Source organism: Hemibagrus wyckioides, linkage group LG15 (genome assembly GCF_019097595.1).
Source record: "Hemibagrus wyckioides isolate EC202008001 linkage group LG15, SWU_Hwy_1.0, whole genome shotgun sequence".
Lineage (NCBI taxonomy): Eukaryota > Metazoa > Chordata > Actinopteri > Siluriformes > Bagridae > Hemibagrus > Hemibagrus wyckioides.
In genome coordinates, this window is record NC_080724.1 from 11,880,279 (window position 1) to 11,898,011 (window position 17,733).

General features: G+C 40.9%; 1 protein-coding gene across 6 annotated transcripts in view; it reads right to left on the minus strand.

The window, feature by feature from the left end:
• The window catches only part of dlgap4a (discs, large (Drosophila) homolog-associated protein 4a), a 119,536-nt gene that overhangs the window by 28,580 nt on the left and 73,223 nt on the right, over nt 1–17,733 (minus strand). For 2 of the 6 annotated variants that reach the window (XM_058410490.1, XM_058410485.1), the window contains exons 2-6: nt 6,037–6,392; nt 4,446–5,297; nt 3,722–3,963; nt 2,391–2,477; nt 884–1,034 (exon numbers count right to left, since the gene is read on the minus strand). In XM_058410490.1, coding sequence (XP_058266473.1) covers nt 884–1,034; nt 2,391–2,477; nt 3,722–3,963; nt 4,446–5,297; nt 6,037–6,330 — 1,626 coding nt within the window. In that variant the 5' untranslated portion in view covers nt 6,331–6,392. Of the gene's footprint in view, nt 1–883; nt 1,035–2,390; nt 2,478–3,721; nt 3,964–4,445; nt 5,298–6,036; nt 6,393–6,584; nt 6,899–17,733 lie in introns of those variants that run through there. The other 4 variants (XM_058410486.1, XM_058410488.1, XM_058410489.1 and 1 more) reach the window with 4 other exon arrangements.

Below are 17,733 nucleotides of genomic sequence, written 5' to 3' on the forward strand. Positions count from 1 at the left end.
GAGCTTTAATACCCAGGTTCTTTTTAATATTTTTGCTTCTAAGTACAGCTTTGATTAGCTACAATGTGATGTACCTGTACATGAACTTATCTATATCGCTAAAAAAGATGATGGGCAAAGATTGATCTATAGACCAGCAATATGTATGTATGTATCAATGTGCTGAAGTTTGCTGACAGAAATAAAAACCTCCACATTGACATTCTGACATTCGCTCGTAAGCCTGATGTCTCTATCTTTTACACTTAAAGTACAATGAAGCAGAGATGCTCTAAATACAAAGGTTATATAGATCGGACACAGACAAACCAATCAAATCTTATCAGTTAACACCAAAGTTCACTCAGAAATACATCACGCTCATTCAAATCATTCGAATTCCACATTGTTTAAATATGTTGCTAAGCATGTCCTTCTGTTCCTGAGGATAGACAAATAAAACAGATCAAGGCCTTCCAAAACTTTATCACTAATTGCTTTTTTGCTCCTGGAAATTCTAATCTAGGATAAAATAAACTAAGAGTTTGAGCCCTTCTTTCTGTTCAGTCTCCTGTATCTTGATGATCTGCCAGCTTTCTGCTATTCAATTAAACCAAAAATAGCCTATGAGAAATTTCAGAAATTTGCAGGTTCTGGAATTGTTTTGAGATTGACCCTTGCGGTCTTGAAGCTATGCTGTCTTCATATTTATTCATGTATATGCTAAGGGTAGCAGGTTAAGGATTTTCTAAGAAATATTCCAACGAATCTGAAATTAAGATTAGTTTTGATCATTAAATTCAAATGACACAGGAACATCATAACCAAAGAAGGATTATGTAGTGAAGCAAGCAAGGCAGTGTGTGAGAAAAGAAAACTAGGAGGAAAGAGTAAGAGATCTGACCTGGCTAATGCCAGAACTCCGTCCGAGTGTGGACGAGCCGTGACCGAAGTTCCCTTCTCTCTCCCAGTGCTGAGAATCACTTTGCCCCACCAGACAGTCCAGGTTATCCAGGCTGCGGTTGGTGGTGAGTTCTCTCAAAGATGGCAAGCAACTGAGATACAAGAAATTGTGACAGGAAATAAGAAGGAATAGAGCCATACAGAGATGAAGAAGAGGAAGGATGACAAAGGGAGGATAAAGCAGGACATGAAAAGATAAAGAATATAGGGTTGGAAGAGGGAAGGAGGGCAGGGGGAGAAGAAGGAGAGGGATGATGATAGAGAGGCCAAGAGAAAAAGAAGGAGAATTGTACAAAGAGATTTTGTCCAGCTTTACCAAGCAGGAACAGAGAAAGAAACCAGGCCATAAATGTTTACTTGGATTAATTAAAGCCTTGACCAGGAATTGCCGAAATATACCGAAGTGGTGTAAAACAGGCAGCAATTTCTGATTGGGCTTTTACTCTGATTTTACACATGCATAAATGAGAAAGAGCCACAGCGCAGAGGAGATCTTCGCTATCTGTTTAACCAAATAATGTCTACAGGGTTCTAGATTCTAGCATTAGTCTATTCTTGGTCACGTGCGATGTTTCCTCTGCCCTGCACACTTGTGAATGAGTGAGTGAGTGAGTGGTGAGTGGTTAATAGCTGTGTTTCTGGAGAGACGTCAGGGAGTAAGTGAACCAAACTGTGTCTCATCTCAGTTGGAAAGGAAGGTCTCAGGAAACCAGTTGGTTAGCAAGGTGTAAACATTTAATATGAGAAGGAAAAGGTATATAGTCTAGTAACTCTAACAAAAGAGTTATTATAGTCAGTGTTTCCCAACACTGGTTCAACAGTACCTATGCTTCGTACATTTGGTTTTTGTTTGTTTGTTTTTTCAGAATGTCATTTTTGTTTTTTTCTTTTACAGGTCACTTTACTTCTTTAAGTCCTAGAAATGCATTTTTATTTTTATTTTAGATTACAGTGTCATAAGTAATAAACCTGATATCATCTGAAAGTATAAAAACAAAGTCAACTCTGAAAGGACTTGTTGGATTAGTTGGATAGTCCAGGGTTGCTAAACACTGACCTAAGTCATTCTGATTCTCTCCTTTTTCTCAATAACGACCTATGACCATTATGCAGTAGCTAAATCAAGATATTAACAATGATGAGCATCTCAGTGCACTTGGGTATTTTAACTAAATGTTCACTACCTTTAAAAAAATCTGAACAATGAGTTACATATTAATGCAGACATTTTTTTTCTATTTCATTCCATGTACAGGGGCTGAAGGAAAAGAAGAGTTCAAAGATGAAGTAAGTAAGCATTGTAGGGAATCAGGAGAAAGCCATGGCCTCTAGAGTGGTTAGGTGGAGTCAGGAAGGATCTATGGCCTTGCTCAGGTGGTGCTCAGGTGGTGCTTGGGTAGTGCTCGGATGGTGCTCGGGTGGTTCTCGGATAGTTCTGTGCCACTGACCTTGCCAGGTGCTGCATGGAGTAGGCGTTCTGTAGAGGAGCCCATGACACCCCATACTGCTCCCACATGAAGGGGCATGATCGGTGTCTGTCAGCGAGTCGTTTGGGGATGGCATTGGGAGGGGGAGGGGGAGCATTGTAGAAAACAAAGACACTTCCATGTTCATAGATGTATGCTGATTAGAGTTTTAATTCTGTGCTTCGGACCTAGACCTAATTTCTAACGACTGCTTTACTTGCTATGATAAGCAAGTTGAAGACTGGTGGAATTTCTGAAACTGAAAATAAATAAATACCAATGGCATCACCGAATATGCTCTATATGAAACATTTTTATAAATAGAATGAAGACAAACCTGGTTTCTAATGGAGATTGGAATTTTTGACCCAGCAGTTGGCCTCCGCTGGAAGACCAACAGTGTTGCATAATCCTAAATAAAATTCTTATATATTAGACACTATAATATCCTAAATGACCAAATCACATTAATATTTCAAACAGAGAATGAGGATTGCAGAGCTCTAACTAAATTCTCTCTGAGGTTCTGGCTCAAAGATAGACTCTACCATGCTGGTTTCCTCTTAGAATTCTGCTTGGTTTGTTCCTCATGCTGCTTTTCTCAATTCACTCACTCCCCCTCTTCCATTTTCCAGTCAATTCGACTCTTAAAGTATACTCATGTACTCATGCTGTGGATAAAAATATAACAGACTAACACAGCATGATAGTAGAATCTTGAGGATATTGAGGATATTGAGGATGAGACTTGATCTTGTTTCTATACCTATGCTAGGTGATGTTCAGTAAAGTGGGAAAATCAAATGTATAATTCTAAGCCCATGTATTTGTTTCTTTAAAGTTGAGACCTATCCAATTCTGAATTCATAACAGGATTAAAAATCCTAAAGGAGAGTTTTCACGACCTCCTAGGAGTAAGAATTAAGGAATAATAAAGTAAAAATAAAGGAATGGCTGATCAAGAATCTCAGCACAGCAATGCCAAGAGAAGGATGAAACAGACCTGATGCTTTTACACTAATATAGTGCCATCTGCTGGTACCATGTGGTTCTTGAAAATAGTGTTAGTATACAGTGAGACTGACTAGCAGCTAACTTTGCTTGTGATGCTGAATTAGAAGCCACTGCACAACTATTTAGAAAATAGTAATATAAATGTGGTATGAAGTAGAACTTCTTAAAATTATGCAGCTCAGAAAATTTTTCTGGTTGTTTACTGCAAAAGAATCCTTTACTGATAAAGAAACCCCATATGGATCCCGCAAACATCAGGTAAGTTTTTAAAAATAAATATGTGTGTGCATCTCACTTACTTGCGAGGTGGCAGAGGCGGTTGCTGTTCACTGAGTGACTGTTGTGTGGCCTTTAGATAGCTCTGGCGCCGGGCGGCTGTTTTTGGCGAGGGTTTTGGTGAGGGAGGGCTATCAGACTGGTCGCTGTCCTCAGGATCTCCCATGGCTTTGACGTAACTGCCACTGCGCATTCTCCTGCATGGGATCTCTCCTCCTGCTCCGGCTCCTTTACCTACAGTCCCACTCCAATCTCCCACAGGAACCTGGGATAATTTCAGAACAGAGTAACATCCGAGCAGTTCACTTTAGTATTGCTCCAATCCCAGAAGGGCTTCAGATTAAAATAGCTAATGTTCAATGTTCAATGAATTCCTGCAGATTTGAATGCCATTTAATTCTGTGGGTGAACATTTAACTCTGTGTGAAATTTGATTACCATCTGGGATTCAGACAGGTCATTTTCCAAATGATTTCCTTTAAACCTCCAATTGCTTCAACATTTTGTACACACAAAGTATTTTGGAAGTATTAAGAAGTCATGTATTTATGAAAAGACAGCAAATCTATAAGGTAAATAAAGGTACATAAGCTGTTTACATCACTTTAATACATCCCTGTACACATCCTCTGAATCAATATGTCAATTTGCCCATTTTTAAGCGAATTCTGCCATGCTCGTTTAGGTTTTTTTCTCCCACAAATTAGAAACAGATGGAAAAATTTCCCACCCCAAATCCTGTTTTACCTGTAAGAAGTTGGAGGTCAACTCCTGGTGGTAGGACTTAGACTTGAGCAATGTCCGGTTCACTGTGGCTGTTCCTTTCTGCAGCACCTGCCGAGCCTGGCTCAGAGTTAGTGTTGACCAAGAACCTCTTTTTGCCAGTGTACCATCCCCTGCTGATCCACCAGTTGAGGAAATTGTCTGAGTTTTCAGCTCTCCACTGCTCTTGGAAGGCTTGAGAGAACGGTGAGCAGCGATGGTATTGTAGCCCTGTACGTGTGTTCTGGGAGGAGCCTGGCTGTCTGACACTGCCCTGCCCAGTGTCATCATGGTCAGTGGGTTACGATAAGCTACGGCCACTGGACCGGTTGCCTCTTGAGTTGTTGCTTCATCCTCCAGAGCGTCATCTGAGCTCCAGAATCCGGAGAGGTTTGGCCGTCCACGTCTTTTGGCACCCTCTGTCTTGGCACGGTCCTTACTCTTGGACCGGCGTGTGGCCTTGGTGCCATCGGCTCCTTGCACAGTCCCCTTACCGCCCGAGCCCTCTATAGACTGTGTCTTGGAGAACAGTTTTTGGACTGAGTGCACCAGGTTGCGGATACGACCAGGGCTCTCACTGCGCTGCTTGGCACCTCGACTCCGTCTATGGAACTGAAGTGTGCTGAAGCCATCGCGTTGTAGTGGAACATGGTGCTCTAGCTGGTCCAGCAGGCCAGTTGGGATGCGGTTCATCTTGGCTGCTGCAGCTGAAGAGATTGTTGCTGTGCCACTGCTGATCATAGGTGGAACCGTGAGTCCAAGACCTAAGCCCATTCCCATAGATGCAGAGGTGGTGAGGGTGCCTGTGCGAGAGGCCGTCTGAGACACACAACCCTGCTGCAATAAGGCACAAATTTTAGACCTGCTGGATTCAGCAACACACACACTTTTTTAGATGATCTTAACCTAGTCTTTGGGGAACTGTGAGTCCACATTTCTGTTCTATTTCTGCTTCCGAGGCAGATAATAAACTGCAAATTAACCTGGTCAAATGCAGAGGGAGAAGGAAATAAACACAATATATGTAGTCCCACAAGACTGGGCTAGGAACAGCTGCTCTATTGTGTATAGAGTGTGTTAGAATTACGAGCAAAAATAAAGACATTTTATATAAATATTATTTCCTTTTTGAGTCTTATGTGTGAGTACTCCATTCAGGGTAATCATCAACCATATTCCCACAGTATACATGCTCTATTTAAACTTCTGTTAAACTTTATATTTTAGTGATGCAACCGGATATGAATACATTATTCAGAAGGAACAATAAAGTAGAAGGTGTTCTAGTCATTTTTTAATGCTTGCCAGAGGGGTTCATCAGGCATCTGCTTGATACTGGTGGTGTGCATCCGAAATGAGACTGAGTAAAATATCTTTTTGTAAGGTGTTAATTACTTCCGTATCAGCCCTACCAGTACATACTCAGTCATTATAAATACTCATATTTCAGTATCATAAGCTACCTGTGCATACCTGTTTGGATGTTCCCTATATGTACATAGTGATAACAAAGTTAGTGGAAGTTTTTGCAGGTAAGAAAATTTAGTTCCCAATTCCAATCTCTTTAATCTCCTACCTGAGTGTATTCCGTCGGATTGACTTGGGAGGGGAACTGGAAGCGAGGGAAGGTGTTGCTGGTGGTCAGCTGGTTGTTGAGGGGCAGCAGGCAGTCGGACTGCAGAGCAATGGGGCTAGCAGGAGGGAAGTGGTGCATGTGTGGATCGAGGGTACCATAGTGGCTGATTGCGGGGCTTAGGATGTACGATGCATGGGGGTCCGGGGTCAAGGGGCATATCGGCTCCTGGGGTCCTGCCACAGGCATGCAGGAGTCCGACAAGTGACGAGTGTGGCTGGCCCCTATGCTTTTCATGGCTGATCTGCTTTAGAACATGATCCGTGCTCAAGTGTGTCTACAGGCCTGGAGGGCGCCACCTGGTGGAGAAACAAACAAAAATTTCTTAAAGAGGTATTTGTAGATCATTTGGCAACCATAGAAGGAGTTAATTGTAAGATTTGAAATGCAGAGAAAAGATTCTGCGACTATGCAAGCCTTTGACACATTAAAAGTGAGCGTGTTTGCTGCATGTCATTTTCTTCAACCAGTCAGAGTCTCTTAATACTTACATTACACTTTCATACTGGCACCGCACAGTTCCCTCAGTGTGCTGTCTCGGCCTACGATATTTCTGAATGTCATTCACAGCTTGCCTCGCTTCCTCCCCTCCTCCATCTTTTTGCTACCCATTCAACCAGCTGTAATTCATGCACAAGGGACGTTTATCTTGAAGCCTGAATTGCCGGTGACGCTGACAGAATCATCAGCGCCCGTTCCCAGCTGCAGCTTCGCAAAGCCCCATTCACAAAATCAGTGGCATTCTCTCTCTCACACCATCAGCGCTAGTCACAAAGCACCCCATTAGCATGCCAAGCACAGCTAGCGCTCAGCCATGGCTGCACTGCACTGCCTCAGTGGGGCTGGAGTGGCGCAGCTTCACAATCCAGATGACTCACAAGGCCGTCAGAAAGGCTCAGAGACTCGTTAACATTCAGCTAGCATCTGCCTAACCTCCAGATCAATCCCCGCAAACACTGCAGCTTAGCACGTGACATCAAGCGGGCTATCTGAGAGCTGACTGATACCAACACTCGTACAGAACGTGTCAAGGCTTCACAACATGAAGGAAACAGTGAGATTTAAGTGGGGTCAGCGTGACCTTGGACACTGGAGGATAAAATGAGTTTGGCACTAGAACACCGACTAGTTGTAAATTTGTTAATCGATATGTTTACACCTAAATCATCTGAGGAGGATGGGGAAAAATGAGTTTTAGGTTCACAGACATTATTATATTTCACAGTTCTGTATTCTCAGTAATCAGTATCTAATTCCTCTTACTCTGAAATGAAATGAACTTAAAATAAAATATAAATATTTTCCAGTTGATCAGCCATAGACATATCCGAACCTTTACTTGTTCCGTCTAAATCTACAAGTACACAGCACATGTAACTAACAAAGTAACAGACTAAAAATCTGTCTCACCAACAATCTGAGCGCTCAGGTATTACCTGATAAAAGATTTCCTTTCATTCCATGCTGCACAACCAATGCTGAATGATAATAATGGCATATAAAGCTGCTGGAGCAGAACAGAGTGTTTAGTTTAATTGAAATTAATAAAAGCCGTGGCAAATTATTCACACTCTGAAGAATCTCACAACCGCTAGCTGTCCAATTTGCTTTTCAGAAGAGCCTCTTTACGTTGATGACTTGGCAGCCTGATTATACTGTAAAAAGGATTACACTGCTTACCAATTGCACTACTTGTAATTCATAGCTATGATTATTCTGTGATGCTTTGTGTGGGGTACGAGCAAAACCTGCAAACGTTCTCCTGTTTATCAGGAATGTGCATAAACAATGCGAAGACGAGGTCACGTCGTCTTACCTCGCAGTTCTACCGTTCAAGGGAGAGAGGATGAAAATAAAAACCAGGAACAGAGTGAGAGAGAGGGAGAGAGAGAACGAGCAGCCTGAAAACACACCATCAGCTTCATAACAGTAAAGATGGATGACTGCAGCCTGCAGAATTTCAAATACACAGATTGAACGTGTTTGAATGAATCCCTTGTGTGTTCTTCATCTTCACCACGGATCTTCAAAACACATCATATTCAGGTGTGGATCCAGACAAGCGAGTGAGACCGTCTCAGTCCACTAGTGAACTCTAGTGAAAAAGCGATTCATATTGTCTCGCTCGACTTCACAGAATGAATCAAACCTGCCGCGTGTTTGTTTTTTTCTGTCAATGCTAGCTGCTAAACCGAGCTGCGAGACGCAAACATCAGCGCTGTACAAACACAGAGCATTCTGAAGAGATCGATAGAGAAAATAAAATAAATAACATATACAACATGTAATTATCTAAACATTTATTTATAGTTGGCTCTGTGTTCTATATACTCAGTAATTTTTATTTGAGCGTTCACTTAACATTCACTAGCGTTAGCTTAGCCCAGGGTTTGTTTACCACTTTTGACTATATGATGAAAGAGAAAGGCCGTTTTAATTTCTACAACATTCTGACAATTTTTTGCTTTACATTTTTTTTTTAATTATGTTCGAAACCTGAACCAAACAGCAAACAAACCTAAAGTATCAATTTGCTCAGATTTGGATTCGACAAACAGACTAATAGGGTGCGAGAGTGCCCTTAAAAGCAGCTATTAAACACAGCTTTAGTGGCCGATACAAAAGGACAGAAGAGACACGCAGCGTGGTGAATATATAAAAACCCCTCTTTATTATTCTCTCAGTTCAACTAAACACAACTCCGAATGAAACTCTGACTCACGCGGCAATAAACCTGCGTCGTCTCAGTGCTGTGTTTATTATTACTCAGATCCTGGAGATGTTTCACTTTAAATCTTTAAACCTGGTTATAATAATGATTATAAGACTGAGACACAATGCTTTTTTTAATCAGGTTTATGACCAGAACATGAAAATAGCAGAAAATTCCACTTTGTTTCCCTCAGGTACAGACAGATAACTCTCATGCTTCACAACCTTTGAATCCAGCAGACAGAATACTGAATATCCTAAGTAATTCTTTCTAACTTTTATCACAGCTACATTTTAGAAAATCCCCCCGGTCCAATCCAGAACAATGTGCTGATTAGATTTAAATTCAAATTCACTTTAACCTTTAGTGATACCCAAAAATTACGGTGACACTTGAACATGCAGTTTCCATCTAATCATTTTGTAATCATGTAAATGACTCTAAAAGGAGATAATTACTTGCTACAAAAAAAGACTTTCGTGATTTTCTGAAAAAAACTATTGTTGAAACTGAGGAGGTGAACCGTCAAAGATCTCCAGTAAATGAAATCTTAAATTAAGAGCGATGTTCTCAATTTAAGATAATTAAGTAAATAATCTCAGAAATCAGGTTGCCAAATATTTGTAATTCATCCACATCATAAGTTCATAAGTTCACAATACAATCGAACTGTTGTTACAATGTCCTGTTGTTACAAACTACTTTTGTGGGAGATGGGAAACAGTAGTAGCTTTAAATGAATAATTCGTAACACTAACAAATGATTTTATTTATTTTATTTATTTATGTATCTGGACACATTTGACAAGTGGTAGTATAGTATGTAGCTGTAATCATGTCTACTACTTTTGCGGTTCAAAATGCAGGAGGAACTAAAGCTGTAAGCGAGGACCTGAAAAAAAAAAAACATTACACCACAAAGTGCTATAGATTTTTCCCGAGCAATCTGATTTGTAGCCGTATTGTGATCTACCTAATGGAGGGAATCTCCATGTCGCTTACTAGCATAAACGTCCTTGAGATCAAACACGCCCTGCTGTCTGTCAACGTCTTGGAAGATCCAATCACAAATCATTTACCAAGGTCAGCAGCACTAAGAGGGATTACTGCCTCAAACACCACAGCATGATGGTCTTAACTGTACCACAGAGCATTAAAACGCCACAGCACATGAAAGCAGCGAGAAACGAAGTGCACCATCTGCAGCGCCGCTTTCTACAGATCCCATCCCTCCCTGGAGGGGCCTTAAAATCTCCACATGAATGTAACCGACTCATTAAGATGAGTCTGAGGCCTGTGTTTAACTAAGCAAATGTAAGGGAAAGGAAGAGCAAATGAGCGTTTGGTGGTGCTGTGAATTGCACAGGCTCACAGAGAGTACACTTACAGCTCATAACCTTCAGTTAATAACACACTGCCATGACATAACGAGTAGATACTCGCAGTATTTTACAGTTTAACTACAAAGCTATCACACCGTGATGCAGTTTCACACAAATATGCGCCCAAATAGGCCACCGAGTCAAACTAGTTCATTAATAGCTGCTTTCGGATGAGTGAGGATCTTTAGCTTAGCGTAATGAGGATTAAGATTCATGAGCTGCGCTTCTCATGAAAGAGGTGAAGGAGATCATCCAGGTTTGAGCATCGACAGTGAGAATATATAATCACACTCAAAAAAAAAAACTCCAGTATTGATCTCTTTTAATAGTCATTCATAATAGAAATGAGTCATTTGCAATTGATTCAGTCTTTTTCAATGAGTCATTAAGGTGAAAGATTCGGAGTCGGTCACTCTTGAGTCAGGTTCTGCTGAAGAGCTTCACAGCTGCATATGGAAATGGGAATCCCAAAGCACTACATTTCCAGAAATATCCATAAAAATCTTAATTAAAATGAATGAATTATATATAGATTTATTTTATACGATTATCTGTCAGTCATGATCGAGACTCACTCCTCTGTATTACTCAGTGAATCAATATTACTCAGTTTTTTTAAATAAAGATTCATTTGTTTGTCATTCAAGGAGTCAGTGACTGAATCAGTGAATCCTTTGAGTCATGACTGAGACTCAATCCTCTTTCATTTAGCAAGTAAGTTATTGAGTCAGTCATGAATGAGATTCACTCCTTTCTATTCCAGTGAGTCAGTGTATGAATCAATGAATCTTTCAGTAAAGACAAAACAAATCAGCATGTAAACCAGCAAATCTTTTGAGTTTTACATTCTAAAAGTTTTATCTGTTTATGTTACACAATTCATACATATTTAAAATAAGTCATGTTGCTGCTGCTTGTGTGCCAAAGCCTAGTCTCATTCAGAGAATCAGTTCAATCAGTATGTTAAATGACTCATTCTTTCTCAGCTGGAGATTTCAGCGTTTCAGTACATACACTAGCAGTGTTTCTTGTTTGTGTGTGAAAATATTCTTCTAAACACAGACATAATAAAAATAACACACAACTGCATAGATTATTAGCTACTTGACACTTACCCAAGCTGTTTCTTGTCAGGCTCAGACTGCAGCGTGAGCAGATCAGGCTGCACATTAGAACAAATTGTTCAACTGAACGAATCAATTAACAGATTCAAACCACTCGAGTCAGGGAAAAGACACTTCCAACATTTCCTCTGTAATTCCGAGATCTGTATCCATTCTGCCATCCTTATATATGCGGCTCCTGCTCGCGGCACTGATCAGACTTCAAGTATTCTTATTAAATGTTAGACTTTGGTGCTGACGCAGTCAGATTTCATCTGCTCAGAGCACCGGCGAGAAGGAGAAGGAGCCGTCAGATTCATAACCTTTTCTCACAGCAAACATCTGACTCATTCTGAATATCCCCTTCGCCAAACCTAACATCAAAAGCCAAATGTTAATTCCCAAAGACATTAAAGCATGTAAAGAGATGTCTTTGTTTATTGCAAGTGACGAGCTCCCTGTGTTAACGATATTAAAAGAGGGCTTCATTCTTTACTCACTGCTATTTATGACAGACCTGCCGTTCCAGATTCTACACCTCGATGGAAAATGGGTGAAATTTCACTTCTAACTCGAAACATTTGGGATACCAGCCTTTTGATGTACACCCATACACACACACACACACACACACACACATAGGATATTTATTTCCCTAGACACAGCTGCTAAGATACGATTGGTAAATTGCTGTTTAGAGGCGGGGTTTAGTTAAAGCCCATATGGACCATAAGCAGTTGGATAAATCGATATAACTGTAAATGAAAGCTGCACCAATTTTCTTTTTCAATCTCAGTACAATATGCAAGATTTACCTATTGAATTATCTGAATTATTCCTTTGTATCATATCAATTATATTATTTTCTAGTAACTGGTTGCTTTGTACTTTAAATTTGGATCTTAATTTCTGATAAATTATGGAAGCTTGTAGAGAACTCATCACATGCCATTGTGTATAACAAAACTATTATATCAGTAGATCATGACAAAAAAAAATCTGATGCCCAGCTGTTGTTCTAGCTCAACAGCAGGCTCAGCTCTCTGCGTTGGATCTTGTATCAGACTTACCAGACAAATAAAACCGTCATGATTAGCACATGGTTTCAAATCCTTTGCAAATGAAGGATTAACCAAGTCAGTAAGCCATAAACTTAATTTCAGGCAAGGCTCCTGACATGCCAGAGGCAACTGGATGTAATTGCGAAGCCTTTTTAAAATGCTGAACACGCTCCACACCGCTGTAGCTGTGAGCTAAGCCCAGGACATGACACCAAACGGAGACAAAACCGAGAAGAAAAGTTGGCTATAGTTTTGGATTATTTTGTAAAAAACAAAGTGGAAAACGAGACGCTTTGATGTCTTCCCTCAAACCATGCGCTAGCATCAACATCTGGGTGAGAAAACAAGCCAGAAAAGAGCAGAAAAATTAAAATTCAGCTGCTGCATGCAGTTGTGTAAACAACTAATGTAGTATTTGGACCAATCACAGCCTGGGGGAGGAGTAAGAATAAAAAAAAAAAACATGGGCTTAATGATCTACACCATTCTATCCAATCCTCTCTGCTGATCTTTCTTCATCACAGAAACTTTTCAGCTATCTTCCTCTGTAGATCATGCTGTACCATGTGGATCTTTATAATCACTGCTTCCCAAAACAAGAGCTGCAAGCCAACTGGATTCTGGGTATTTGGACACCGCTGCCACCCTGCAGCAAAGCTTCAGGCAAAAATGTCTGGAGGGCTGAGAAATCATCACCATATGCTGCAGAGAATCCTAAACTTTGTATATCAAGGTGTTAGACACACGTCCTTCACACCTGGGGCTTCTTCACCAAGCTGAGGACTGGTCTGCAGGTCTGGAGAGATATCTAGAGGAATGAGCTAAGGAGAGATGGACCATATTCCCTACTGCTGCCAGATCTTTAAATATATCATCAATCAAATACTGTAACAATGTTGAATTTATCCAAATTTGGCTGCCAGAACACATCCACAACTCATCCTCGAAGAGATTCAACCAGTGCCTCCAGCTCTGCAAATAAGCTTATTTGCTTATCGGAAAAGAAATATAAAACCCCAGACTGCAGGGTTTCATTAATGACCTCTTGACTCTGAAATTAGGAGTCTTGTGACTTGACTACCTGCTAATTACTGGATTAACCAGTGGCTAATGAACCTCAGGGTCAGTCCTACTCAGTACTGCAGTTTAGACCTTTCAGAAGGAGCCATGTAACGTACTGAGCCACTTAACCCGAGTTATGAGTGTCATGAACTGTTGGTGGCCTCAAGGACGAGACGGCATAAGCAGGTGCTCATTTATCACACAGTGTAATAACACCTATCTGTCTCAGTGACACTGAACTGAAATAAAGGTTATGAAGACAGCTGGCTGTCGATGAGAACAAAGTATCCTGTAGTGACACATCATATTGAGATACCTCGATTTAGCGATGTTTTAATAAAATGGCTTATAAATCTCTCTGAGTGTTCCAGGTTCTGCATTAGTGAAAAGGAACTTTATAGGTTTCATAATGGCTTGTTTAGTTGTGGTGAAGGAGGTGTGGCCTTTGTATCTGTCAGCTGCAGGGAAGAAGACGTGGCCTTTATATTTGTCAGTCCTAGTGAAGGAGGCGTGGCCTTTATGTCTGTCAGTCCCAGTGAAGGAGGTGTGGCCTTTATTTCTCAGTCCCAGTGAAGGAGGATTGGCCTTTATGTCTGTCAGTCCCAGTAAAAGAGGCATGGCCTTTATGTTTGTCTGTCTCAGTGAAGGAGGCGTAGTCTTTACATCTGTCAGTCCCAATAAAGGAGGCATGGCCTTTATGTCTGTCAGTCCCAATGAAGGAGGTGTGGCCTTTATGTCTGTTAGTCAGAATGAAGGAGGCGTGACCTTTATGTCTGTCAGTCCCAATGAAGGAGGTGTGACCTTTATGTCTGTCAGCCCCAATGAAGGGGGCATGCCCCTTATGTCTGTCAGTCCTATTGAAGGAGGCATGCCCCTTATGTCTGTCAGTCCTATTGAAGGGGGCATGCCCCTTATGTCTGTCAGTCCTATTGAAGGAGGCATGCCCCTTATGTCTGTCAGTCCTATTGAAGGAGGCATGCCCCTTATGTCTGTCAGTCCTATTGAAGGAGGCATGCCCCTTATGTCTGTCAGTCCTATTGAAGGGGGCATGCCCCTTATGTCTGTCAGTCCTATTGAAGGAGGCATGGCCTTTATGTCTGTCAGCCCCAATGAAGGGGGCATGCCCCTTATGTCTGTCAGTCCTATTGAAGGAGGCATGGCCTTTATGTCTGTCAGCCCCAATGAAGGGGGCATGCCCCTTATGTCTGTCAGTCCCATTGAATGAGGTGTGGCATTTATGTCTGTCAGTCCTATTGAAAGCGGGTGTGTAATCTGTACCTGTCAGTCCCAATGAAGGAGACATGGGCTTTATGACTTTTTCCTAGTGTAGGAGGTATGGCCTTTATGACTATTTGACATAGTAAAGGCGTGTCAGTGTCAGTAAAGGAGGCGTGGCCTCTGTGTCTGTTAGTCACAATAAAAGGCATGGACATTGTGCCTGTCAATCTAAATAAAGGAGGTATGGCCACTGTTCTTATTCAAATAAAGGTTGGTCCTAGTAATTAAAGTGTGGCCTATGTGGTATGGTGTTGCAGTAAAAAGGGGTGTGACTGACAGACTGACCCGGATAGGGAGGCGTGGCCTATTAGGTGTCAGTTTTATTTCACAATGTTGAATCAAACCAAAACACATCTAAATATCTCTGAACTCTATCCCATTAAACTGGTGGGGATCAAAATGTATTTTCCTCCAATCGCTGATCATGCACAATTTCATCTTGGAAAAAGCGACACACTTTCATTTTAAAGCCCAGCTCTGGTGAGCATGAAACTTCACTGGAGTTATAATTACTTTTACTGTGGCGTGAAACCTACAGAGAGCACACGGAGACGTGGTGCCATGTTGGCTGTGTCGTTGCTGTGGCTCGGTGCTGCTCCTCGGCCACAGAGGAGGTTTAAAGAGCGATAGCAGCTCTGCCTCCACACACACACACACACAAGCCTGTTCACAGCAGGGGAACCGAGGAGGGGGATGACGAAGAGTGTGAAAAAGTTATGTCACACGTCCCTACAGAGTGATGACTCGAGGTGTTGTGTGTATATGTGAGTGAGTGTGTGTTTGTGTGTGTGTGTGTGAGTGAGTTTGTGTGTGAGTGAGTGTGTGTCTGTGTGTGTTTATGTACAGGATGTGTGAGAAGTGGTTGTTTATGGGTAAGAAAGTGTTGCACTGGGAGGGAAATGCTGAAACTTTGTGCTTGTCATTGCAGGTTTTCTGCACGATTGTTCTCTACAGCATGATTCCAGGCTCTGGTTCTGAAAACAGCGAGAAGCAGAATTATTTTTAACAAACACAAGGAAGGGTCACACTGTGCTTATTCATTATGCTAGTTATTAACCCACAATACATATTAATCATGAACTATTCGTTCAGCTTTAGTTACTATCAACTAGGAACTTCGTGTATTCCTCCATGTGTGTTTAAATTTGGGGATGTGAGACAGATTTCTGTGATCTGAGATCAAGACTGGAGCAAAAAATGTAAAAAATCATTAGCTTAATTAGCAGACCATTAGCGTAATAAGCAGATCATTAGCTTAATTAGCAGTACAGGTTAAGATGTGGTTATTTCTTCTAACAGTGTCACTGTAATAATCTGTAATTTGCTAATGTATTCAATGTAAGTAACAATTAACACAGAACTCTTCATTCATGGAATGAGTCTCCAGTGTCAGAGTTTAGCTCACACGCTAGGTTTTCCTGCCGATCTGGTGAGCTGTAAAGCCGGTGAATGAAAGACTAATTACAGTTGCAGCTGCTAAAATAAATAAAATGTTCCACAGCATAAAATGTAACTGTAAAAGGATAAGACGTACAAATTGTAAAACTTTGTTTCGAGCTGAAAAATTGCTGTGGTATACGAGGAAAAAAATAATACACACCACAACATAATTACAATTTTTTTCAATAACAGGATGTCCCCAAGTCTTTATTTCTAATGTAATAAAAAGTTACAATTTTTTTTTTCCAAAGAAAGATATCTAGGGATAGTAATAATCACCTTTTATAAATGTACCAGAACTAAGCAGGAGGTTTGTGCAGCTTGTGAACAGTGCAGTAGCGTCCTTTGTGGTGTATTCTGTTATCACATGCCTTCAAAAGCTGAGTAAAAAAAGCACAAGGCTAACATTAGTCATGGAAAAGTGCACCTTTGAAGTCCTCTGTTGATTAAAGCAGCATCTTCCTGCCTAATGACTAGAACAGGTAGGGCTGAGAAAGGGAAATTGAAGCACACACCGCAGCCTTTGATGATATTCCTGGGCCGTAGTGCTCACACAGACAAGTGCTGCGTCCATCATTAGTCACCGATCCAAGCAGGCTTTTTATCATCTCGCTGAGGAAAAAAACATTACCTTTGGCAAGTGGCTCTCTTTAGCCGTAAATTAGCTTTCTGTAAAAGCATCAACTGCTTTTCATAGCAGCAATCCACCAGCACTTGGGTTCTTATACAGCGGCGATTCAGTTTTTTCTCCATCTGTTGATCTCTCGGGTTCCATTAAGCCTGGATCATGGAGTTTACTCGCAGATTTACGCTGAAGCGGCGTATGACGCGGCAGTGAGAGTGTGAAAGCTGAATTGTGGGGCTGATTACATATTCACGTCAGGAATAAAACGCTCCATGTCGTGCAGTTGTAAGAAAATAATCGACAGTGAGGTGGTGTGATGAAGCAGAGATGATTTCAGTAACAGCACATCCTGAAGTGGTTTACTGCCGCCAGTTTCTTTTATTAACTAAAGGATGATGTACCTTCATATTCAACTCTGTAAGGAAGTTTTCCTTTCATTTTCACTTTAAATTTCATTTTAAATGATCAATTAATATATTTTGACACCAGGATATCATAATGTGAATCTTTACATCAGTACACCAAGAAACAATCCAGTACACCAAAAAATACAGCAGTACAACAATAAACCACTACACCAAAAATAAACTAATACACAAAACATAGACCAGTACACTTAAAGATAAACCAGTACACCAAAAAGTACACCAGAGAATACACCAATACACCAAAACATACACTAGTACACCAATATACACCAGTACACCAAGGACTACACCAGAAAATATACCAGTACACCAGGAAATACACCAAGAAATACACAAGTACACCAAAATACATACCAGTACACTAAGAACTACACCAGGATATATACCAGTACACCAGGAAATACACAAGTACATTAAGAAATACAGCAAAAAAACACACCAGTACACCAAACATACACCAGAAAATATACCAGTACACCAAAAATACACCAGAAAATGCACCAATACACCAAAACATACACCAGTACACCATGAAATACACAAGAAAA